At 46.8% G+C, this 26,079-nt stretch overlaps 2 protein-coding genes across 2 annotated transcripts; one reads left to right on the forward strand and one right to left on the reverse strand.

Annotated features, from left to right (window-relative positions):
* Positions 1-9,130: 9,130 nt before the first annotated feature.
* On the reverse strand, positions 9,131-12,895 carry zic3 (zic family member 3 heterotaxy 1 (odd-paired homolog, Drosophila)). The gene is made up of 3 exons (XM_078412235.1): positions 11,560-12,895; positions 10,499-10,662; positions 9,131-10,032 (listed from the first exon to the last, which is right to left on the reverse strand). Exons 1-3 carry the CDS (start codon positions 12,551-12,553, stop codon positions 9,850-9,852), a joined length of 1,341 nt encoding a protein of 446 aa, XP_078268361.1. The 5' UTR covers positions 12,554-12,895; the 3' UTR covers positions 9,131-9,849.
* An 8,627-nt stretch (positions 12,896-21,522) lies between these two features.
* Positions 21,523-25,860, forward strand: LOC144600356 (uncharacterized). Its single transcript, XM_078411931.1, has 2 exons — positions 21,523-22,873; positions 24,041-25,860. Exons 1-2 carry the CDS (start codon positions 21,856-21,858, stop codon positions 25,018-25,020), a joined length of 1,998 nt encoding a protein of 665 aa, XP_078268057.1. The 5' UTR covers positions 21,523-21,855; the 3' UTR covers positions 25,021-25,860.
* Positions 25,861-26,079: the final 219 nt, after the last annotated feature.

Below are 26,079 nucleotides of genomic sequence, written 5' to 3' on the forward strand. Positions count from 1 at the left end.
GGTCCATCCTCGACCCCCAGATGAAGCGGAAGATGGCCCGGGTGACCCCTGTGATGCAATGGGGAGGGACAGGCCACACTTGTGCTAAGTACAGCAGCCCCGAGAGCACCTCACACCTGATGACCAGATTTTTCCCCGTGATGGAGAGGGAGCACTGCTTCCACTGGTCCAGTTTCTTCCCCACCCTGTGCTCCAGCCAATTTTTGTCACACGCCTCAGCCCCTCTGAACCACATCCCCAAGAAGTCCGGCTTGATGGTGAAGGGGATGGAAGATCATTCGGAACAGTTGCCAAAGAGCATGGCCTCGCTCTACCTGCGGTTCACCCTGGCTCCCGTGGCCAACTCATTTATTCTTAATTGTTAACTGGATGTTTATGTTGTCATTTGTGAGCGGTGCACCAAGGCACATTCCATGTATATGCACATACTTGGCCAATAAACGTATTCATTCATTCATTCATTCATTCAACTGGTCGTAGATGATAATTAATCTGCGGACCGACCCTGGATCCGAGCAGAAGACGGCGACATCGTCCATGTACAGGGAGGATTTGACCTGAGTGCCCCCACTGCCTGGCAATGTCACTCCTCTTATGCTCACGTCCTTCCTGATGGACTTGGTTTAATACAACAGACAAACAGGACGGGGAGAGAGGGCAACCCTGCCTGACTCCAGACCTGATGGGGAAGCTGTCTGATTCCCACCAATTGATTTGGACTGCACTACAGATAACGATGTAGAGCAGTTGGTTCCAATTCCTGATTCCCTCCCAAAGGCCCATTGTGGAGAGCATGTCCCTCATGTAGATGTGCGATATCCTGTCGAAGGCCTTCTCCTGGTCCAAGCTGACCAGTCAGGCATCCACCCGTCTGTCCTGTACGTAGGCAATGGTATCTCTCAGCAGCCCCAGGCTGTCTCAGATTTTCCTGCCAGGTACAGCACAGGTTTGGTTCAGGTGAATCACCTGTCCAAGAACAGACTTGGCCCCGTTAGTGATGGCCTTAGACAGGATCTTGTAATCGACATTCAACAATGTCCAATGATACATTGCTTATATCATTCATCTCTCCCTTCTGCTTATAGATTAGGGTGATGCTGCCCTTCCTCATAGAGTCTGTCATGCTGCCGGTTAGAAGCATGTCATTGTACACTTCCAGCAGGTCCAGTCCCACAGAGCCGAATACAACTCGGCCGGTAAGCCATCGCTTCCGGGAGTTTTACTCGAATCAAAGGAACGGATGGAGCCAGTCAGCTCCTCCAGGGTCAGTGATTGGTCCAGTATATAACAACATCTAAACCACACTTAGACTTGAAGGTTTAATAGGGTATGGGCAAAACGCAGGCAAATGGAATTAGCTTAGCTGGGGCATCTTGTTTGGCATGGACTAGTTGGGCTGAAGGGCCTGATTCCGTGCTGTATGGCTCTGTGAAGGCAATGCATGTTTGAGGTTGTTATGCTACAATGTTTCGAGGATTCAGATCAATGATGGAGAATGAACACTTCAAGATTACCACGAAACTAAGTTGATTAAAGATGTAGAAGCAAAGAACTGCTGGTAAATACACTAAAGGACACAAATTGCTGGAGTAACTCAGTAGGTAAGACAATTTCTGGAGAACATGGATAGTTAACACTTGGAGTCGACACCCTTCTTCAGACTGATTGTTGGGGGGGGGAGGAGAAAGTTTGAAAAGGGGAGAGAACGGACAAAGCATGGCAGGTCTTTGGTCAATGCAGGCGAGGGTGAATTTTTGACAGGCAGATGGTCGGAACAAATAAGAACAGTAGGTTTGAGACAGTTTTGAAGAGTTGCGATTGTGAAGCCAAGAGGAAGAAAGTCGCAGGGGAGGGGAGTGGTGGAGGGGAGAAATAGGTGGGAATTCAGGTGGGGCCCAGGAGAGGGAAGGGGGGAAAGGAAGTAAGGGAGGTGGTGGGTATGGGGGACAAAAGAGATGGGGGTTGATTAGAAGTTAACTAAAATTGAAGAATTCAGCGTTCATACCATGAGATTGTAAGCTACCCAAGCGAAATGTAAGGTACTGTTCCTCCAGCTTGTGTATGGCCTCACTCTGGCAATTGGATGCCCAGGACAGAAAGATCAGTGTGGGAATGGGAAGCCGAGTTAAATTGGCTAGCAACTGGGAGATCCAGCAGGTCTTGGCGGACCGAGCCCATGTTCGGTGGAATGGTCACTGATTCTATCCTTGGTCTCGGTGATGTATAGGAGGCCACATCGGAAACACCAGATGGGAGTAGATGAGGTTAGAGGGATGCATGTGAACATCTGTCTCACCTGCAAAGACTGTTGGATCACTGGATGAGGCAAGGGAGGAGGTATGGTGACAGGTTTTACATCTGCTAGTTGCTGGGGAAAGTACCTGGGGAGGGGGTGGTTTGGGTGGGAAGGGACGAGTGAATCAAGGAATTACATAAGGAGCAGTCTCTGTGAAAGACAGAATGGGGTGCAGATGGAACATGTGACTAGAAGTAGGACTACGTTGGACGTGATGGAAATATCGGAGTGTGATGTGTTGGATGTGGAGGCTGGTGGGGTGAAAGTGATGACCAGGGGAACTCTGTCCTTGATCTGGCAGTCAACATATGGACTGTTAAATGACAGTTCAACTTTTGCTGAAAAGTTTGTTTTAGCCCAAACATTACAGAGGAAATGAATGGGTACCAGTCGGATGGCAGCTTTGTGGATGGTCTTGTTTGATGGCACACATCGAGACATGCAGAGCGCGATCCCACTCCTGACATGCCTGATGATCGTGCAAGATTGCAGCTGGGACCTGATTTGGTCCCATATCCCTTTCTATATTTATGTCCTCTGCTATTTATTGATGTCACATGGAGTGGATGGAAGTGGCCAAGTACTGGCTTTGTGGGGGTGGCGAACTTGTGGGAACAGTGAGATGAATCAATCACTCAGCAGTCTAGACTATACAGTGGCATAGTTAAGGATCAGATTATTTGTGGATTGCCTTCATGATATGAACTTACCCTAGCTGTGTAATGGACCCCGTGGCAGTGTGACCGTTCAGAGGTATCCATTGCACATTGTCTGTTCTATGGATGGGCACCTCATGCTAAGGTATATCTGCTCTGAGCTCGTCCTTATAAAACCAAAGTCCACCTCTGGGCTTGGTAATGGTAAACTGAGCGATATGTTAAGCCACAAAGTGACAACCTGTGGTAAAATATAATTCTGTTGTCAATGGCCCATAATGGATGGCCAGCTTTATCCTGTTTCGGAAGAAACTGCCTTTGCTGCTTTATACCAAAATGCTCAAGTAACTCAGCTTTGTCCTGGTGAGTTTATTTAGTTCATTTATTTAGCTTAGGTTGATATGGAACAATGCTCATTGATATGGTAATAAGCAATGAAAACGTTCCCATTGTGTAAACACACAACTTTATTCCCAACAATACTGGCTGACAGTAGCACTGCTGTCCTGGGCAACTGCACCTGTCATGGGTGGATCAGTGAGGTCCAACGTACTCTCAGAATTGTTCTCTCACCCAGTGCCTGCCTGGCAGCTACTATCAGTGCCTCCCCCAGGCACTCTTCAGCGTGAAGAACAATAACTCACCAGCTGAGAGGGGACATGTTTCTTGGACCACACTTGAGCTGTTGCCACAAGACTTTCTGGGGTCTGGAGTCCATGATTTCAGCTGTAAGACATTTCTTTGTATAGTATATAATCAACACTGGGGAAGGAGAGAAGATAGCCTTGTTTACAGTCGATTGGAGCATGTAATCCAGCGTGACCTGCCCTTGAGAATCCCGGGACTGATCTATGGCATGTGCTGACGTGTAATCACCTTTACAACTCACTCAGAAAATGGAGGTGCACAGAGAAATGTACTACCATGGTGCCAGTATGTACGAGCAAGTCAAGAGTCAAGAGTATTTTATTGTCATATGTCCCGAAATGAAACAATGACATTTATACTTGCAGCAGCACAACACATATATAAACATATTACTCAATAAAACCCATAATAAACAACAAGAAAGTTCAGTATATATTTTAAAAACAAACTGGCAAATAGATAGACATTAGTAGTGCAGCATAGACAATAGTAGCAGCAAGCAGTGATATCTCTTAATGTTGTTAAATGTACAATGACAGCAATGTGAACAAACACAGAACCATGCCTTGTGTGGTGAATATGTGTGCAGGTAGTTCCATGTACAAAATAGACACATCTACATGGAAGGTTGGTGTACAATCCAGTCTGGTGTGTGAAGCAGTGAGATGTACAAACCTATCTTTACAAACCTGTCTTCATGGTGGAGATAGTCAAAACCTTAAAATTCCTGGTTGTGCATATCTCTGAAGATCTGTCCTGGACCCAGCACATTGATGCAATCATAAAGAAAGCCCATCAATGTCTCTACTTTCTTAGAAGACTGAGGAGATTCAGTATGTCAACGGATGTTCTCTTGAATTTCTACAGGTGTACAGACGAGAACAATTTGACTGGTTGTATCATGACCTAACATATCTCAATGGCCTGGTTCAGCAACTCGAATGCACAAGAATGAAGAAGATTACAAAACGTAGGGAACACTACCCAATCCATCATGGGAACTGACCTCCCCACCATCGAAAGGAATCTACAGGAGTCGCTGCTTCAAAACGGCAGCCAGCATCATCGAAGACGTACACCACCGCAACCATGCTCTCATTTCACTCCTGCCACGACGAAGAAGGCATAGGATCTGAAAATCGTGACGTCCAGGTTCAGGGGCAGCTTTTCCTCCACAATCTTCGGGCTCTGAGCCAAATAGGCTCAGAACTATAAAGACTCGGGGGTATTATTTTTGACCTTGCACTATAATTGTTTGTTTATATATATATAGATATATGTATATAGTATTTTATTGTCACATGTCCAGAAATCGGAACAATGAAATTCTTACTTGCAGCAGCACTACAGATATGTAAACATGGTACTCGGCAAACCCTATAGATATATATGGTGCTGCTGCAAGTAAGAATTTAATTGTTCCGATTTCAGGACATCCTACAATAAAATACTCGTCACAGAGGGAGACACAGGGAGCTGCAGATGTTGCAATTTTGAGTAAAACTTTGCTGCAAGACCTCAGAGGTCCAAGCAACATCTATCTCAGGTCGGATTCCTTCTTCAGATTTCAGGGGGGAGCGCGGAGTGAGACGGGATGCGGTGATGGTAATTATTTGAAAGCAGTGAAATACACAAAGGGTGAGCTATACAACTCGCGCTGTGTGTAAACTCAGTGACCTGTGTCCACCGCGACTGCACAGACACAGAATGTGTACAGTCTGTGCAGTACACATGTAGCGGCGGGCAAGCCGACAACTCGCCTGTCTCCTCGGAGGCAAAACCTTGTTCTGCTGCTTCAGTTTGTAATAGTGCAAGGTAACTCATGAAAAATAAGTTGTTAAAATTAGTTCAGTTATTAAACCATATATAAACACAGCTATGTATTTGGAAATAAAAGTTGCATAATATCACAATATATACTGTTCACGGTCACTGGTCCATTGTCAATTCAACAGTGGCTTGGTTGAAGAATACGAACGTTTGTCAGGCCAGACACATATACACTTTTTGAACGGAGGGACCGCAACAAGTGAAACTTCACAAAAGTGGTGAAAAGTACTTCGGCATAAATGTTTGAAAACGCATTGATATTTTTAACCGCTTCAATTGCACCGCGATGCGTATAAACTGTTCCAGAAATATTGGGACTATCCTGGAAAGATTTACTGTCAAATATAAACTTGACAGATGTTGAATGGCCCTGCTTTGTGAGCTGCCCAACCTTGTCTGACAGACAAAGGTTAAGAGGCAGAGGTGGTTACTGTAAACTATTACCTATTAAAGTCCTAAGGTCATTCAAAAACAGCTTAAACGCTTTAGTTGACGATGAGATTTTCAACATTGAGCTGTGCAGAAAAGAAATGTAACTGTGTCGAAATATGAATTGGCCACAGTGTTTTTCTCTATATTCCCGGTATTTCTAAACATACCTCGTTACAAAACTTTGCACGAGGCTGCTCTGGTGCCCGGGCGCTGCTCGTCCCCGCGGTCCCGACTGGTTCAGGCCCAGACCCCGAGATCCGGTCTGTCACTCGGCTGGTAACTTCAGCATTCCCCATCTAATGGCAGCTTCCAGCCTTGAGCCGAAATGTTTACGCAATTTGACAATTAATAATGGAGACGCAATGAACTGCAGATGCTGCAATCTTCAGCAAAACACAAAGTGCTGGAGGAGTTCAATGAGGCGAAGGTTGGGGTCGGGATCCTTCACACTGTTTACAATCCAAAACTAAGATCAGTGCCTCATTGTTTTATCTTTGCTCTCTGAGGTCGCGTGGATTAACCACTTTTGCAACTTTTAATTGATTTAATTTGTGAAAACAGTCTGACACAAAATCGCTTTATTTTTTAAACTTATTACTTGGCTGATATTTTAAGGATGACGTGGTGTGCTGAGGGGAAGCGGGTCACTGCGCCACAGGCCCACGGCTCACGTCGCTCCTCACTGCAAGGTCGGCGGCGGCAGCAGTGCGGGTGTAAGCGCAGCGATTACGGACAGTGCGGCTCATGGAGGCTGCTCATTGTCAAGTTCAGAGACTGTAGGCTCCAGTATTGTATGTACTGACCCCACACACTCAACACTCACTCTCACAGTCACACACACAACACACACTGAACCAGACCAGCACGCACACACACACCCACACAGACAACCGTAAACACACACACACAGACATACACGGAACCAAACCAGCACACACACGCCCAGACACACGCACACAGATACACACACGAACACACAGATACATCCACACTCACACAGGCGTAGAGACACCCTAACACGCGGACACAATCAAACACACACACATGCACACACACGCTCACCGACATTCACAGACACACTTGACGACACACATATTCAAATATTCATTCATTCCTGCACTCAAATATTCATTAGACCCAAAATGCTGGAGTAACCCAGCGGGACAGTCAGCATCTCTGGAGAGAAGGAATAGGCGACGTTTTGAGTCGAGACCCTTCGACAGACCCTGCTCCACTCCACAAATATTCACACTCGGGGTTCAAATATTCACATTCCACCGACTCCCTGCACATAAACACACACGCTGGCACATTCACACAGCGCACATAGAAAACAGACGTATTTTCACAACTATTTCCATCTACACGGAGTCACGCCGATATAATGTAAGTATGTTAATGCAGACACGAATTCGGAAATAATTTGCTCACCAGCATTCGTATCTGCTCATTTACAGATGTACCAGCTCTCTGTAACAGACACACACACATATCCTCACGGGCAGGCAGTTACATTAACATTCATTTTCACTCGTGCGCATCTTGTGTACCCACAGACTAGCCTAGATTAGTTACAATACCAGAGAAAACTGCCCATGCCTAGTCTCAGGCTTTTAAACTTAAATATGTTTTAAATTCTTATTCGTCCGAAACTACTGTTTCCGTTTAAATGTACGTTTGCTTCTTATTTTTAATTTACAGACGCTCCATTATCTTAATTAATAACGATTTTAAAACAACATTAAATACATAATTTTGGATTAAAAATAATCAAAATAATACGTTCAGATTTTTTAATGGAACTCTTCCCAACGTTAGTCCACGGGACAGCTCTCTCTGTGACAAAAACTGGCAAATGTATTCACGTTATCTCCATATCTGGATCGAAAAATCCAAGGACAATAAAACGTTTTTTTAAAATTTTGGCAAAAGCCTGCACAATTCAATCATTCAGCATCATATTGAAGCGAGGGAAGCAGAAATGTCTAAAGCGAGACAATAAACATGTCGATTACAGCAGCGTTGAAACATGGAGCAGAAATTGGCTGCAAGAATACGCTGTCAGAACTACAAACGCCGAAACAACTCAAGATATTCTAACGCTAGAATGTGAATTTAGTGATTGTCAGCTTTTGGTTGAAGCATACTCATTCAGTTGGTACATAGCAAGCACTTGACTTCCCAAATTAACCGACTGTCAGTGAAATGAACGAGCTATTTATATTGTAGTCAATGGGTTTAGTTTAGAAAATCCCTGCAGACGTTTGCAGACCGCGAGGTAGGGATTTAACAATTCATATTAAAAACACGGGAATCACCCAAGGTCAACACGATATTAAAGTTAATCTCTCCTGCCAGTTAGACCTGTCCCACGTGATCTTGTACTCGATCTTAATTAATAGACGACAGAGCCATGTCCTGCTTCAGATACTCCAAAGCCTACAGCTGCCGTTATATGATTCACTCGCACGCCTTGCCTAACTTTAAATATATTATCTAAGTACGCGTTATTATTGTGATAATAACTATCGATTGGGAAGGTTGGAGGAAGGGCGCCCGGTGGAATTTGCGATCGCTGGTCTCCAGTGAAAGGGATTAGTTAGGCCTGCACTCTTCCGCTTCAGCGGCAGCGTGCACGGGTAGATGTTAAACGCTATAAATCCCAACACTTCTGCATATACAACTAAATTCTTTTGAAACGTAAATTATCTGTGCCCTCGCCTGTCTGAAGATTGACGTTTTAACACTAAACACGTGTAGTGTCTGCCGGCCGCAAACTATTCCATTTACAGGCGTCGGAGTTACATTTACCAATTGAAGTTTCAGGCAAATGTGATCCGTCTGGAAACGTGACAATCTGCGGCGGGCAGGTCTCCCGCCTTACAAATGTTTGCCCTAGATATACATCCCTCTTCAGAGGGAAAAACGTCAAGTTGAAATCTTACAAATAAACAGAGGTCACCGGGGATTTATTGGTGATCTCTGATTTACGCAGCCGCCGAGAATTGTTGGGCACTATTATAAGGCCAATTAAATATTGAATTAATATTACGAAGTGTGATTTTCAGGAAGAAACATAACATTATCTCCGTCTGAGCCCCTTCCCCCTACACTATCAGCCTCATTCACACACACTCGCCAACATAATTAATTCCAAAGCCATCTAATTGATATCACTGGCCATTTCACATTTGCTTTAAAAGCCCTGATTTACGTTCTGCGATTTTATGTTAATTCCGAAATAATTTCCTGAACGGATAAAATCCAATTTCTCAAGGACGTCGGCGTTAAATCCCGGCAACATCACTCGATTCGATTTAATGACTCTGAGTAGCTGAATATTGGACAGACAATAGCCTCCGTTTGTAAATGAAAATTGTTTAATGTTAACTTTGTTATAATTCCTTTTCCAAAAAAAACTGTACATAGGTTTTGTTAGAAAACAATTCTTCATAAATATCGTTTCAGCATGTCACGTAAATATCGACAATTAAATTACAAAGTGATAAATATGACATCATGAATATGTATATTTACAGAAAGTAGTTGTTACAAAAAAAGGCAACGTTCAATTGTCACAATGTGCGCGGGTAACACGGCGGCGCGACCCGCGATAAGCATGACACAACTACAACTTTGACCCAGTCAGACAGGAAATACATTCACAAGGATTGTTTTAACTTCAAGACATAACAGGACTTTGGCACTTTCTTTTAAGACTGTCTGGATTTCACCTCGCAGACGCCATGACGTCCCACCCCACCAAAAAATATCCGGCAAGACAACCAAACAAAAAAACATCACCTCTGAAGCGCCGGTGCAATCGGTTGAAATCCTGAATGTGCTCTCGGTGGCGATCGGCACAACATTTCGCCTTGAAAACGGAGCCAACCGCAGCCGCTTGCCACCGGCAGCTTTCTGCCGGGCAAAGGTGCAACAGGTCCGAGATGGCGAGGCGCCGGCACACTTCTCCCCAGCCCCCGGCCCTCACACGTACCACTCGTTAAAATTGGGGGGTAGCGGCGGGTTGTGGCTGGGGTTGTGCTGGGCGACCGATGCCCCGCTCTTCCTGGGGTCTTCGCTGTTGGATGAGACCAGGGCCGGGGGAGTGGACGACTCGTACCCGGAGCTCGGCGCAGGCGACGAGTCCGAACCCTGCGATTCGTGGACCTGCAACGACAAAACAGAAAGGCGGCTGAGTGGATTTTCCAAACAATTCCTGGCTCGCGTGTTCCCCCAGTCCCTCCGGCAGAAGTTGGTCTCTGAACCGATATGCATTTTTTTTTTAAAGAAACACTGCGGGGAGCTGCCTGAGGCTGCATTGTAGTATAGAGGGGAAAAAGACACAGTGCTGGAGTAACTCAGCGGGTTTGGCAGCATTTCTGGAGAAAATATGCTGGTTTCCAAACAAAAACGGGGCTAGAATAACTCAGCGGACCAGGCAGTATCTGTTACTCCTGCATATTGTGATTTTTTTTTTGTAAGCCAGCATCTTTTCTCCAGAAATGCTGCCCGACCCGTTGAGTTACTCCATCTTTTTCGGTCTATGTGCAGTTCCTTGTGTGTACATTGTAACGCAGAGGTTCGGGTGACTGGGACGAATCCACGTCCAGGCGGTGAGTGAGCGGCCCGTTACCTTCATGTGCTTGCGGAGGGAGCTGGGGTGAGTATACGACTTGTCACACATCCTGCAGATGTACGGCTTGTCCGAAGTGTGCACATGCATGTGCTTCTTGCGGTCGCTACTGTTGGCGAATCGCCGGTCACAGCCCTCGTACTCGCACTTAAATGGCTTTTCACCTGCGTGGAATCAATAACAAAAGTATCAGTTAGGAATTCCGTGCGATTTCTGTCGACTTGTGTAGAGACTGCATCTGCCCACATTGTGGACTGGTGAAGTTTTTGTTCCAGTCCGTTGACTCTAGACCTAGATTGTAAAGTTTACCAAAAACATCAAGCAACGAAATCCAGCAAAGCCTAAACAACGAAAAGAACATCTCCAGTTTAATAACCCCCTTTCTTCTGCAATTAATGATTTCACTTAAATCAATAATTTAATATAATCTTGCGCTCAAATCTCATTTAGGCTAAGTTTTAACAAAGCTTTGAGTTGTTTGTTTACGAGACAAACTGAAATTTGAAACCTTCGTGTTTGTCCCAAATTTAGGCGGAAAGGACCTGGAAAATAGCGTGCAATCTCTCGGTAAATTGTAGTTCCTCGCAATTTAATCTTTTTCTTTCGCTCAAAAAACAAAACGAAATAACCTCCTGTACTGTTTGCTCAGTACTTGTTTCAAGCGGCGCGGAGCCTACGGAGCGCGGCAGAAGCCGGGAGAAGAAAGAACGGTTCTCTCTAATCTTCGATAAATGGAGTAAAAGTGGCCTCTTTTATTGCAGCAACGGTAATAAAAGACAAACGCGCGCATCTTTAGAATTATCTTCGGAAAACCTAGCGGCGCCGGCAGTCAGTGAGAAAGACTCTCCCCTATTTTTTTTCCACAGTGAGAATGAATGTTTTTCGAACAAAGTTCCGTAAAGACAAGAAGCCAACTAACTGGGGAAATTGAGAGTAAAATATAAGTGTTTCTAGGCGAAGCATTGAAGGAGGACAGAGCCGATTGCTGCACTGGGGGATGTCGGACACTACAAACGGGCCGCTTGCCGCTTGTCCGTCTCCCCCCCCCCCCACCCCCTTACCTGTATGTGTCCGTTTATGGATCTTCAGGTTTTCCGACCTGGCGAACACTTTCCCACAGCCGGGGAAGGGGCAGGGGAAGGGTTTCTCGCCCGTGTGCACACGGATGTGGTTGACGAGTTTGTATTTGGCCTTAAAGGACTTGCCCGCTCTGGGGCAGTGCTCCCAGTGGCAGATGTGGTGAGAGTGCTCGGGGCCACCGACATGTTCCACGGCGAGGTGGGCCACCAGTTCGTGCATGCTGCCGAAAGTCCGCTCGCAAGCGCTCTTGCCGCGACTGGCCTGAACATCTTCCACCCACTTGCAGGGCAGTTCCTGCTTGATGGGCTGCCGCATGTAACGGAAGAAAGCCCCGGGCCCCTGGTGCCCCGCCACGTTCATTCCCACCGTCATGTTCATCGGGCTGTAGTTGTGGTGCGGAGCGGCCGAGTAGGGCTCGTTCCGCGGGCTGCCCACGCCTCGGTAAGGGTCCGCTCTCCCGAACAGGTCGCCCTGCAAGCCGAGCCGCATCGGGCCGTTGACGACGTGTCCAGCGGGCGACGAGTGGCTGGAGGGATGCTCGTGTAGTCCAGGGAATAGTAGGTGTCCCGGGGGGTCGACCATGCCCGGGGATCCGTGCATCGCTGCGGACGCCGATGCAAAAAGGCCGTGCTGGGAGCCGACGGGAGCGGACTCCCCGATGGCGCCGCTCCGGTTGCGGAACAGGAACTCCCGGCTGGAGTTGAACGGCGTCCCGCCGTACGAACAAACCTGGCCGGCGTGAGGAGTCAAGGCGGCGGCGTAGCCCGATGCCTGAGGAGTGAAAGCCGAAGTCTGTCCGGCCGAGATATCGTGAGCCCCCGGGTTGAGTTTGAACGCCCCGGGGTGCGGGGAGTCGCAGAAGGCGCCGAGTCCCAGAGTCGGCTCCCGGCTCGACATGTCATGATGCCGCGGGCTGCCGAAAGCGCCCATCCCCAGGGTGGGGAACTGGGCACCACCGTCGAGCAGCATCGCCATCTCCCCAATACGCGCCGGCTCCCGGGAGGTGTGCAGGCAGGTGGCGAGGGAGGGGGGTGGCGGCGGACCCGCAACTTCGCAGAATGTCTCGGCTCAGTCCTTTTGCATTAGAAACGCCTTTTGATGGCCTCGAACTGTTGAAAAAAAACCCCAAACTGCAGGAGTGATTGTTGCTCACAGTCAGACACCTCCCGTTCAATAGGCTGGTGTTCCCACACTGATCGTCAATCACTCAATCGCTAGCACACTACCCAACTCAAGAGGCAACCCAGCACAAGCCAATCGCAGGCAGAGAGCCTCGCCGTCATATCAGCCTCACGCCGCGTGTGGATTGGAAGAGGCCCGGTTGACTGGCACAAATTACTATTAAAAATGCAAGAGGCGCACAGCTTCTTGACGCGGATTGGCTGATTCTGGAGGGTTATTTACAGGTATGGCACCTCCGTGCTCTCGCCCTTGATTAATTGTGCCTAGTTCAGCCTGATTTGCATCTTACTCTTCCATTTAATTTCAGAAACAGCGGTTAAAATGTGCTGTATATTTGGACTTAATTGCGCGCAACTGGTGGCACTGCCGATCGGCTCTTTGTGCCCCCCGACCATCTGTACGCTGGGAAAGGTCGGCAAATGCACAGCCCTTGCGTCAATCAAACCCACACCACAGTTAGCGCGGAGAGCAGTCGATGAGATATCCGATGTTTCAGTGACGATCGCAGTTATTGAATCTGGGTTATCCCCCCCCCCTCCACCCCCCCCCCCACCCCCACTCCCATGTGTCAGTTTCACCCCCTCCCCCCCGAGTGAAACATTAAAAGAAGAACCCCCTTTCTATTTCAAATAATGTTTTGGGAATCTTGGCGACAATATACGTGAAATCTCTAAAGCCGATGAGCCGGCGTTTTGTTCACACCGATACCACGGGAGGTTTCTGTTCACACGAGCCTTTAGAAGTTAACTATTATTTATAACACTCGCTACACATATTTTATTGACAGTGCAACACAACACTTTTTCACCTGGCCCATTATCACAAGAAAAAATCTGCCTTTCTGATGTGATTATTGGTTTTGTTCAATCTCCCTTGTAAGTTAATCAAAAACCCCTTTGCGGAAACTCCATTTCAGTAACAATATTTACGGCGCAATTTCTACCGTGTCGATTCTACATACAAAAAAAAATAAGGTCTGTGTTTGGAAGAGGGGCTGCGAAAGATGTGGGCTTGCTACACCCTGGGATCCTTCCAGGCAAAGGCTGGCTATTGAGCCGTCTCCACAAAACAGCCGCCGCCGCGCTGCAGGAAACATACAATCTGATCAAGTTCAGAGATGCATAGAGAGTCTGCTTCATGCCGAGCTTTATAACTCGCTTCTTTGACGGCTCTTATCCCCAAACAGTGCTTTGGAAAAAAACTTCACTTCCTTTTAGTTTTGTAAAGAGTTGAGAGTTCAGTGTAGCTGCACATAGTTCCCCACCCCATGTTCCCTCAGCACACTGTCACCGGGTTTACAGGCGAAAACAGCCACGAGGTGAGTCCTTTCCAATGATAAATAATTATATTCCTTTATTAAACATGCTTCTAGAGAGAAAACATACATAATTTAGCAAGATTTCCTTAACGTCGGCGGCCCACCAGATTTTTTAAAAACTTATTTTTGCTAGTCATTCCGTTGTAAAGGTGGCCGGTTTAGTGAGTTGAACGAGTTGTGTATTGGTTGTGTTTTTAGATGGATGTGATTGTTGTCGGTTTTAGTGACACAGAACGCGAGAATAAACAGGGCACGCCGCCTGCGGCTCGAATCCGTTATGTTTTTTATTTGTAATTTGTCATTTTACAAAAAGCCTCGTAATGAATTGTTTACAACTGTCATGTACTGCACCGGCAAAGCTTCTCCGCGAATTTTCCACTGATAATTTGAGATGAACGGGTTTCCAAGGTACTCCAAAAGTTGTAAGATTTGGTGAAAATTAATTCGGCGCTGTTGTGAAAAGCGACCTCCAACCTAGCCCGGTTTCGTCAGTTTCGGGGGAATGGGAAGTTTAAATGTTCAGTGCAGGCCCGAGTCGCCAAGGCTGTGTGTTTCTGTGAGATAATTAATGACAAGACGCACGTGCTCTGTTTTCTCTGGTAACAAAAACGCATAATTCAATTAGGTCATCAACTGGCTGTCCCGTTGTATCGGCCTTCTGATGTCGCCGACTCGGCCAAGGCAGGCTCTTTGACCTCTGACTTGTAGCCTGCCACATGTGTAGCCTGTGATGCTGCCGTTAAAATAATTTGAGCCAACTGTTACCTTCGGAACAAAGTAGAGTGCATCATCGCACCTTGGGACCCGCTCCTGGTTCCGGCTACACTTGAATTTCCAAATTATCCTCGCACCCCGGCCGGCCCTACACAAAGCCCGCCCGTGCCGAGCAGGACAGAGCTTAACTTCAATATAAACCTTTTAACAGAGCGAACTCGGGGCAGGCTCAGCGTTACCATTTAATTGGCGGGTAGATGGACTCGCCAGCCGCTGCTTTTTTCCACTAATAGTTTACAGCCAAAAGCCGACTAAACGCGGCTAAAATAGCACACGTACATCGTATAGGAGCGATGGTATCATATTTAGTATATTGCACATATTTGTTCAAATCAGTGGGGCGATACAATTTTTTTTTGTAAAGTTGCCTTTTTGGATAGCTGAGTTGTTAATGTGTACCCCCCCCCCCCTCAATTCTCTCAGATGCTCAAAATCCACCACAAAGCCCGCTGCACTCAGTAGGTCTTAGCGGTTAAAATATAATAATACCGATATGTTCGTATCGCTGCCCGGGTTGTGCTTCGGCTGCTTGTGAACTTGCATTATATGGCATCAGTAACTTTTGGAAGTGAACCCTGTAACGCGGCGTAATTTAAAGAAGCGCTCCTCTTATTTAGAGCCCTGCAAACAAAGGCCTGCGTTGTTGATTAATGCTTTGATAATGAAACGGGCGGGCGAAGTATTCTCTTGTGGAAATAAGCATAAATATTGTTTCTGGTACGTGGATGAATCAGTCTAGATTAACCCAAGCATGTTAGATTTTTAATTACTTGTCATATTTGTCTTTTTATAATGAGTTATGTTTTCTGATCACTTAATTAGCCGGAAGATGTAGCATTTCCCGTTGAGGTAAATGCATTATCATCCCAGAGAGCGAGGCCATACAATTGGCTTTTTTTTCTAAATTATTTGCTGTAATAAACCGATTCTACGCACCTTGTATTTATTTTGTAAAACGGCCACAGTATTCGGTTAAAAAAGAATTCCGTGGATTGAATTTCCAAACCTATTTATTTCATTTTCTCTCCTCATTAGAATGTCCGGCAAATTACGACCTGTAATATTATTGACCGCCTTCGTACGTGGCATATATCCAACTATATTATAATTATAACCACCAATAACTCCAAACAATTACAATGGAAGACATTATTAGAACTATTTTCAATTAAAGTCACTCTCTTTGGTAAACGCGCAAAGAAGGCGCTGTTCTCTACATAATGGGAGCTTGATTCAGAATTTGCCAAACTGTTATTTTGTTTTATGTACGTGTCTGAAATAAGTAGATATGGACATTTTCTCCCGGATCCAAGCGTTTTCAATTTATCTCAAATGGCCTTTCAGTGCGAAAATAACAGCTACCAGTTTAGAGTGAAATTGTGACATCGCAACACCTCACATGCAGAAAAATAGGCGATCAAGGCTCCACTTTGTGTATTTGATCAGATCTGTCGTTGCGTTGTAGAGTTACATATCTATGTAAAAGGATCACAGGTCATTTAATATTTTTCTTAAATGATCATAAATCGACGGCTCAAATTCTTTCACCACATAACACGGACTCTGGCGTAAATATTCCGCCGAATCATTTGTCACTTACACATCTTACCACCGTCACGAGTCTGATCTTTTATCCAAATAAAACGTATTTATATAAAATCACTATAAATATCCAACAGTGTTGTCGCGCAGTGTGGTGACAGCAATAAAACAAACTGCAAATATGTTTGAAATACGAGAGGAAGTAAATAATTGTATTTGTTCAGAATGCACATCCTGCGTGGATCCTCTGTCACCACCGGCATAGTCAGTGTCAGGCGTGGGATGTACAAATCTCACAAGTGTCAAATTCTCTCCCTCCCTTTCCAACGTAACAAGAATTTCGGTTACTACAACGTTTCTTTTGCTTTAATAACACAACAAGCATACAATTCAAATTTGGCGGCTTGCAACTTTGTCAAAATAAAAAATCTCCTCGATTTTCATTCATTTTGAGAATGGTTGGAAAATAAGTATTGATTGAAAGCGGCGAATTATCTGGTTGCGCTGGGAGATGGGAAATTATACTTAAATATAATTTTCAAATTCCTCCGTTTTCTAGATATATTTGTGCACCCTTTCCTATCGAACGTCATACAATTGATATTTTGAACGATGCCTTGTCATTCCTAAATTCCTGCGCTAAATCTAAATATAAGTCGGGATTTCAATGACAAAACAATATTATAATCGAGGAACAGCGGTGAGACTCAAAATTGCATTTGTGCCAATTATAAAGCTTATTTAAGGATGAGACCAACAAACAAATCTTCAACTGTCCTCTGCTATGGCCCAATCAATCGATAACCGATGCACCATCCTGTAGGAAATTATTTATGCACGTTACGTTATAGAAATGGTGACAAGAATAATGGTCTTTATTGGTGTTCAGGGGAACCTTAACCAAATAGACCATCAACAAGCTTAAAACATCGTAAATCTCGCCCTCTGCTGCATAAATCAAATGTGCCGAATCCATCAATAAAACAATATCGTTCCTAATTGTATTAAAGCGTCTGACGGGGCCGAGTAATACAAGACGTTATTTCACCGAGTGAAGCCTCATTGTACGATTACCTTTTGCAGTTGAGAAGAGTTGTAAATATCTCAATCAGTAATGATGCTGACCTGTGACCCGTAGGGTGGTTCCATTGTATTTTGCTCTTTTGTTGTCCGCATACTTTTACTGACCTCTTTCTGCGTGCCTGCGCCGGGAAGCAAGGCCAGTGAAGGAACACTTGAAGGTATTTGTGTGAGCCTGCAACGGCCGACGCCCTGCCAGGCCAGCCCCAACTACCAGCCTCAACTACCGGCTTTAAACACTAAAGGAGGGAGCCTTCCGCCTGCTCCGCTCCTGCGCTACCCGGTGCTCCAGGCCCGGTGTTAACGCTCGGTACAGTCTGTAGGGGGGCGGACATTCAAGGAAGCGCATATGTTGGAATCTTAAGCAAGACACAATGTGCTGGAGGGACCCAGCGCGTCTATCCATTCTCTCTACAGATGCTGTCTGACCCGTTGGGTTCCTCCAAGACTTGGTGAAGGGTAAGGGGGAACTCGCCTACAGTTGCCCCTCTGTCCACTTTACAAAACAAGCCTCTCTCTTCATCACGTCGTTATTTGTGGAACCTTGGGGGGGGGGGGGGTCTAATGCTGGAGGAACTCAGCGAGGCTGCTCATTCCCTCCACAGATGCTGCCTGACTCGCCGAGTTCCTCCGGCACTTTGTGTTCTGCTCAAGATTCCAGCATCTGCAGTTCCGTGTGTCATCATTGCAGTGAATCTTGCAGTGAGCAGATTATCTGCCGAATTTCCTGCATTATTACGCGAGTACAGAATAAACCCAACGACGACAATAGTAAGCTTTTTTCATGATTTCTACGAAAACGCCCTGCCTCCATCACAGATGCTGCCCGGCCTCTTGAGCAGTCCTTTATAGGTGTATGATTATTGATATATGTATTTGGCGCATTGGTCTATTTGTTCATTTCTGCATCTCCCAGTTTATCCGCAATCTATATGCTGCACTGTAGGTTACGGTTACAACCGGCGATTTCGACTCTGTATCCGTGGCTGATGGCTCATGGCCCGTGATCCCATCAAGCAGCAATATTATTTGAAATCACGGACAGCTGAGAAACCGCCGTTCGTTCACCAAAACCAGAATAAACAGTCAAATCTGAATTTATTTTAATCTCCAATTTCAAATTTGAAATTAGGATCTGAAACGAAATAGCTTCTTCGGGTTGGAATGTATTCTGCAAAGCTGTGTTCCCGTTTGTTGAGTAATTCTATTTCGCAAGAACTTCGATGAAATCGGTTTCAGCAGCCGCAGATCAGCCGAATGAGTCTTACTGCAAAAACATTTCAGATCAACCTTACCGGGGTGAATTTGGCTTTAGAAGTCTTTTGAAAAATTACATAAGCGGTGATGGACACAAAACAAACTTACCTCCAATACATCACACTTCCGGAATATTTTGCACATATTGAAATAGATTTCTGGGAAATAGGGGCTTGTAGAAATAGAATAACAGAACTCTGCATGGCTTTAACACGGGTATGTCAAAGTGGGATTTAAAAAAATATATGTCTGTAACGAGATGTTCTGACAATTGTGTACATTGTGACAAATGTGTAATTAAAACTGTCGCATTAAAGATCGTGTCCCAACAAGTAAAATAAGCAGCAGTTTCTACGCTTAAACTGAAGAAATCTGTGTGATTTCCGTCACTTCTCAAATGACTGGTAATGTGCACTCCAAACGAAAACGGAACTATGGTATTGCAAATGACAACCGACGCTCCCCGGAATTAAACAGCGTTTACGGTGTGTCACTGTCACTGCTGGGAGCGGGTCTGGATCATATTGGAATCCCGCGTTAGACGGTCCGCTCGAATCCTGGGGTTCGCAGTAACTGAACCCCGAGTTCGCCGGATTAATTGGAACAAAGAGACATTCACAAGGACGGTGAAAAGCACCCGGCGTCGGTGAACGACACCCCCCAGTCGAACGTTTCTCTCTCTTCATGTTTTAATTATAAAAGTGGATAAGAGACAGAACAAGTTCCCAGAGCTTGCTGACAGTTAGCATTCCGTCCATCTCATCTTAATATTAATTCAGGCTCTATCCACACTCCAAGATATTTGATATATTGATGCCATGACAATTGATGTAAGTGCTGAATTTGGACATGCCTGAAGTCCGTGTCCCACCAATAACGGGGGGATGCTTGGAGCCTAGATCTGGGCCGCGGGTGGATTTGGCAACGTTGCCTGGTTTACATATTCCAGGGAAGTTGGGAATGAACGGCGGGTGCAACCAGCCAGGCCCGCGGTTCCAGGGGTTGGAACTGCAGGAACTGGAAACAAAACTAACCGCAATTTTTCAGTTACATACAATATGGAGCAAGATTATGTGCATCCCTCCAGCGAATTTACACATCTCAACATCTTCACATTAAGCAGAAGCAGGCGATGCCGCTTGCATCTTGTGAAAGGCAAATAATAGCTCTGTCGAGCTTACCGCTCGCTCATTACTGCAGCGAAATTACCTGGGCGGTGTATCTAATTTTGGTCATAATTATTACATGGATGATCCGAAATATTAATTTAACCAAACTGCTTTATATTTTCAAATTCACTTTGAAAATATTTGCCTTTATTGTTTCGTTCCCACCCTCTGAGTGTTTCTATGTTTGCTTTGTCAGTGTTGTGTACATGTTTGCTTTGTCAGTGTTGTGTACATGTTTGGTTTGTCAGTGTTGTGTACATGTTTGGTTTGTCAGTGGTGTGTACATAACTCTACTTATAAGTACACACAATTTCCGTATTTGTACATTGGTCCCTTGCGTGCGTTTTGAAATTAGTACATGTTTAGTTGTGATCCAGTCTATGTCTGTGTAGCTGTGTGAAAATGTGTCAGCATGTTGTATGTATTATGTGTGTCCTGTGTTGTTGCAATTATGAGAGAGAGGGATGAAGAGAAAGAGTGTATCCTATGGTATGCGTGTGATCATGTCAGCATTTGTCTCTATCCGTTTGGACATTCGTGTGCAGATAGGTGTGTATGTGTAAGAGGGAGAACGAGAGAGAGAGAGAGGGAGACAGACAGACTGAGAAAGACGGAAAGAAACAGAGAGAGAGAGAGAGAGATATTCAGACAGACAGACAGACAGAGAGATAGAAAAAAACAGCGAGAGAGACAGAGAGCGAGAGAGGGAGCGAGAAGGAGTAAGAGGGGTGGGGTGGGGGGAAGGACAATGCCCATATATGCGGTCACTATATTTCTTGTATTGCCAGCGATAATGTTTGGCAGTGTATTTATATGTAGTTCCATGGCAATATTTCCATGTATGAATATGACCGTGAGTATGCCAGTATAAATCTGTATGAGAGAGAGAGAGAGAGAGAGAGAGAGAGAGGGGGGGGGGGGGGGAGAGAGAGAGAGAGAGAGGGAGAGAGAGAGAGAGAGAGAGAGAGGAAGGGGGAGAGGGGGGAGAGAGAGAGAGGGGGAGAGGGAGAGCGAGAGTGCGCGCGAGAGAGAGAGAGAGAGAGAGAGAGAGAGAGGTGGAGGGGGAGAGAGGGAGAGGGAGAGGGGGGGAGGGGAGAGAGCGAGAGCGAGAGAGAGAGAGGGGGCGGGAGAGGGACAGGGAAAGGCGGGGCGAGAGAGAGAGAGAGAGAGAGAGGGGGGGGGGTGGGGGTGGGGGGGGGGGAGGGGAGTAGTTTGCGCATTATACCCTGACGTCAGGTTCCCGGGCCGCTCATGCAACCAGCAGCAGTTGTGAGGGGATTGGGCAGCGCGCCAGTCAACATCAGAGAACATGAAAAGCAGAGTAAAAGTATTTGAGATGATTTAAAAGCCACGCCAGTTTTGTGATTGCTGAGCTCTAGCCCCTTGCCGCTGAACTGGGCGGCACATAAATTCCGGGCAGGTTATTTGCTGTGAGTTTTTGTTGCAGTGTTGGGACGGACACGGGGCCGGGGCCAATGACAAGGCAAACCTTAACATTGGTCAACCATTAGAAAGAACCCACTTCTTTAATATTTGGGGCAGTATTGCACTATCAAGGGCACATCAATCTTTGGACTTAACAAACCCAGGGGCGCAGACAGCACAATGGGGTTGCACGATGACGTCGGGTGTTGTTCAAAGCATTTTATTCTTGCAAGATCCGAGCGAGGAACCACGCTGCGAGCGCATGCGTATCTCCTCTGGCGGACTAGGCTGGCGTCAGTCATTTTAAAAAATCCCTCCAATCCCTCTCGCCCTTCATTTTAAAAAAGCAGACCTTCCCGCTGTGCTTTTATTCCAAGACCCTGGTCTGTTTTGATGCCTTTGTGCTCCTGAGATTAGGGGGCTGATTTAGTATGGCTGTATGAAATATGGATCAGGGGATCTGCGCCCTCGCTCCCGCTCCGTTCATGAAGGGACTGTAGGGAGAAGGTACAGGAATACAGTGGTTGGTCATGGACACTGGCCCTTGTCGGCGAGTGCCAGCGCTGAGGTTAGCGGACGTGGTCAGAGGTGAGCGGCCGTCCGAGCAGCTGATGACGGCCGTGCCAAGATTCAGTGGTTACCCTCTGTCACATGTGTACCCGGGAGAGAGTGGCGCCGAGCGCAGCATGGGGCCGTCACCTCTGTCCCCAGAACACTTGGCGCTCTCCTTAAGGCTCAGCCCCTCGCACAATATATGCGAGTACCCCTCGAGCACCAGTCTCACAGTCCCCTATCAATGCTACTCCGGCTTCAGCGGGCACCGCATGGGGGCCGGCAGGGAGCTCCTGGCCCGGCGGCCTTTCTCCACATCTTCCATGCCGGGAGTGGCGGACCAACAGCCTGCAGCCAATGTGCCACAGGGCGCCTTCTGCTCGGCCGAGCGAAGGTTCCACGAGTGTGGGGGCCACTCGGAGACTGGGGGGCACCCGTTCATCCCTGCCTTGCACGACCAGAGCTACCGAGGCAGCCCGACCGCCAGGGCCGTCAGCGAGCACATGCCGCTGGGGATAGCGGGGGACATCGTCGCCAGGTCCCGCCGGTACGGCCAGGTGGCCGGGCCCAGGGGCGACCACTACGTTACCTCGCTGCTCCAGGGCTACAGCCCCATGAACCTCAACGTGAGCGCCTCGGCTCACGGCAGCACCGCTCCGTTCTACACCTACCTGCAACCCGTCAAACGTGAGCTGGTGTGCAGGTGGATGGACGGCGAGCTCACGCCCAAGGCCTGCTGTTCCAGAACGTTCGGCAGCTTGCATGAGCTGGTGGTTCACCTGAGCGTGGAGCACGTCGCGGGCACCGAGCAGCCTTGCCATGTCTGTCAGTGGGAGAACTGCCCCAGGGAGGGCAAGGCCTTCAAGGCCAAGTACAAACTCATAAACCACGTCAGAGTCCACACGGGGGAGAAACCTTTCCATTGCCCCTACCCCGTCTGTGAGAAGGTATTCGCTCGGTCAGAAAACCTGAAGATACACACGAGGATTCACACAGGTCAGTGCGCTCGCCGCTGCCTTGCTACGCTCTTTGGCAAGTCTTCACAAACATGGATTGTTGTTAAACTTTCTTTCACACTGTTGAGAGCTCTGGCTCTTGGTATATTATATACATGCTAGAGCCGTGGGAATGAGCAGGACGTCGCCATGCACAAATGCTCCATTAATTATCGGTAATAACACACTATTCAAAACAAGATGTTCACCTAAAAAATAATGGGAGACGCAATCTTGCCTGCTTAGTTGCATTGACAGGGTTTATCCATGGATACGTTGCTCTGGAGATGTCCGTGTCTTTGAGAAGTTTGGAATGGAACTGTATTTGGAGATGTTTATTCACAAAATGCTGGAGTAACTCAGCAGGTCAGGCAGCATCTCGGGAGAGAAGGAATGGGTGACGTTTCGGGTCGAGACCCTTCTTCAGACTGAAGAAGGGTCTCGACCCGAAACGTCACCCATTCCTTCTCTCCCGAGATGCTGCCTGGCCTGCTGAGTTACTCCAGCATTTTGTGAATAAATACCTTCGATTTGTACCAGCATCTGCAGTTATTTTCTTACACTGTATTTGGAGAGTCCGATGGACCAACAGCGTTTACCCCCCCCCCCCCCCCCCTACTGCCTTACGGAGGTGATCTTCCCCACTCGTCCCAGTTTGGCACATTTTGCCGCACGATCTCCTACCAAAAGAAATGGTTAGAATTGGAAAGCGATGAGATTATCCCGTAAATATACGGGCCTAGCCCGGGCAGCGCAGAGTCCAATATGTGTTCTAACATTAGACCACATCAGAAAGATCGCTAACTTATTTATGAAAATTGTTATTTGTGCATGCAAATCTGACACGTGTCTCCAAATAGTATATTCAAATATAGTTCAATACAGGTATTTAGTCCTTTACAGGTGCTCCATAAATTCACTACACTCAAGAATAGCTACAAACTCTTGATAACTCCATTGGGTCTCATTGTAGGAAAAAGTAGTGTATTCAGATTGGCAGTGATATTACTTGAAACTGTATCTGTGTTTACGTGTATATATGCAAACTTTTTGTATTAGATTTGGGGAGAATCGATTATATTTTCAAAGTAACGTATTTATACATTTTAAAGATTATGAACTGCGTTTTACACATGCGGGGCATTACAAATCTTTATCCTTTATCAAGGTGAGAAACCTTTCAAGTGTGAGTTCGAGGGTTGCGACAGAAGATTCGCTAACAGCAGCGACCGGAAGAAACACTCGCATGTGCACACCAGCGACAAGCCGTACACCTGTAAAGTCAAGGACTGCGACAAATCATACACACACCCGAGCTCCCTCCGAAAGCACATGAAGATGCACTGCAAGGCCGCGCCGCCGCTCACCTGTGAGCGGGACTCGTTCACCGGTGTGTTGTTCTCGGACACAGAGAGTAACTTTTCTTCAGGGGACGCGGGCTTATGTCACCAAGGCGCCCCGTCCTGCTCCTTGCCCTTCAACCGGCCAGAGGACAAGACAGCGCCAGCACCTGTGTCACTTTCACTGCCTCCCTCTAGACTGGACGACAAGTTAGATCGGTCGAGTCAGGCTCGGGCTGGTGTCCCAATGCCCACGCCAAGGCCGCTTGCTCACGTAGCCCCAGTTCGACCCGAATCTCCTTCCGCCCATTCAGGTTGCAATCGTCTGGCAATGAAAGTGGCCCCGACCTCTGGGATCAAAACAGGAGCCACGATCGGCCGGTTTTGCGCCAGTCTGTGTGACTTCAGTAACCAACTGTCTTCCCCTCACTCCGACCTGCGAATGGAGCCCTTGTCGCTGGTGCGACCGAGTGTCACGGCTGCTCCGCGGCCCCACAGCTGGGCGGACGACAGAATGAATTTCCTGCCTTTGAACCGCTCTGATTTTAGAATGGACTCGGTCGCTTCCATTCGGCTAGTCCCGTCCGCCACGCACCGACCGCAAGCGCGGCTACACGGAGGTGCCGCCATGGGAGAAGGGCTCCACACCGCGGTCCCCAGGACGCACACTCCACCTGCCGGCCTCCTCAACGCTTGGTACACCTGTCAAAGGAGGGGCGTCGGTAGCTGTGCCCGAACTACCCAGGATTGTCCCACTGCCCAGCCCGACACACAATCCCCAAAGGCCATTGGCTATACGGACAACTGAACTCGTTTACCAAGCGTGCAATACCAAACTGCAACCTTTACTTCACTCCTGATCTGCGAGGATGTCGTTATTCTCAAGTGCGAGCCGTCTCGGAACTCAAAGCTGGACACTCCTGTAATGTGACGTCGCCGTAATTATGTGAGGCCCTTGTTCGTTGATAGCGTTAATCATTTGGATACATATCAATTCACAGCTAATTCATGCGAAATATCCATACGAGTGGAACAATAAATGTGCTAATTAACGTGCTCTAAGAGCTCTTCAGCAGTGAGTTTTAATAGAAAAACTCTTATGTTTGTGTGCTCCGGTGTCGAGTGCAGGAGAGGAACAGTCAGAAGATAGAACACAAAGTTGTTGACAAACAGCAAATCGCAGGTTGTCAGAGCCCGGCCTTGACTGACCCCGGTTCACCGCCAAATGATTTTGCTTCAGTCCCAATCTCAACACATCCCTTTCCGAGTAGAACCAATTTTTAAAAAAATAGAACATTAGTAACTTGTCATTTCTGACCGTGTCCGGGATATAACAGGGAATGTCACCGACGGAGTCAGCAAAGGGATTCTGCTTGAGATGATCATTAATATTGGGCAGTCGAGTCTGATTTCCAGAGGACATAAGTGCTGGTCTTATCGATTTATTCATATCCCACACAAATAACCTCATCAATAATTTTAAAACAGTCCGAGACGAGGATATCCGCATTCAACCTGTTACTCCGGTTGAAATATATGTGCACGATTGAAATTATGTATTCTATTGTTGACATCAACAGATTTCAGTCCTGATAAAAAACTGTAGAGAAACTATGTGAATTAAATGTTTAAATGAGATAAATATAAATTGTTGCTACAATATGCACTTATCGAAATACCGATGCGAATGTTGAAGTGTTATTGATCGCTTGCGCACATGATATATCAACTCTGACAGTAAATAATCAATAAAACTGAACCGCGCTCCTTTAATTTAATAACCGGTTGTTATTAAACGAAAGGAGCGAGAGATTCTGCACAAGTATGTAGCGAGGCTGGCTGACTCCCGCGTGGAGTAAAGACACGT

This window comes from Rhinoraja longicauda, chromosome 15, assembly GCF_053455715.1.
Source record: "Rhinoraja longicauda isolate Sanriku21f chromosome 15, sRhiLon1.1, whole genome shotgun sequence".
NCBI lineage: Eukaryota > Metazoa > Chordata > Chondrichthyes > Rajiformes > Arhynchobatidae > Rhinoraja > Rhinoraja longicauda.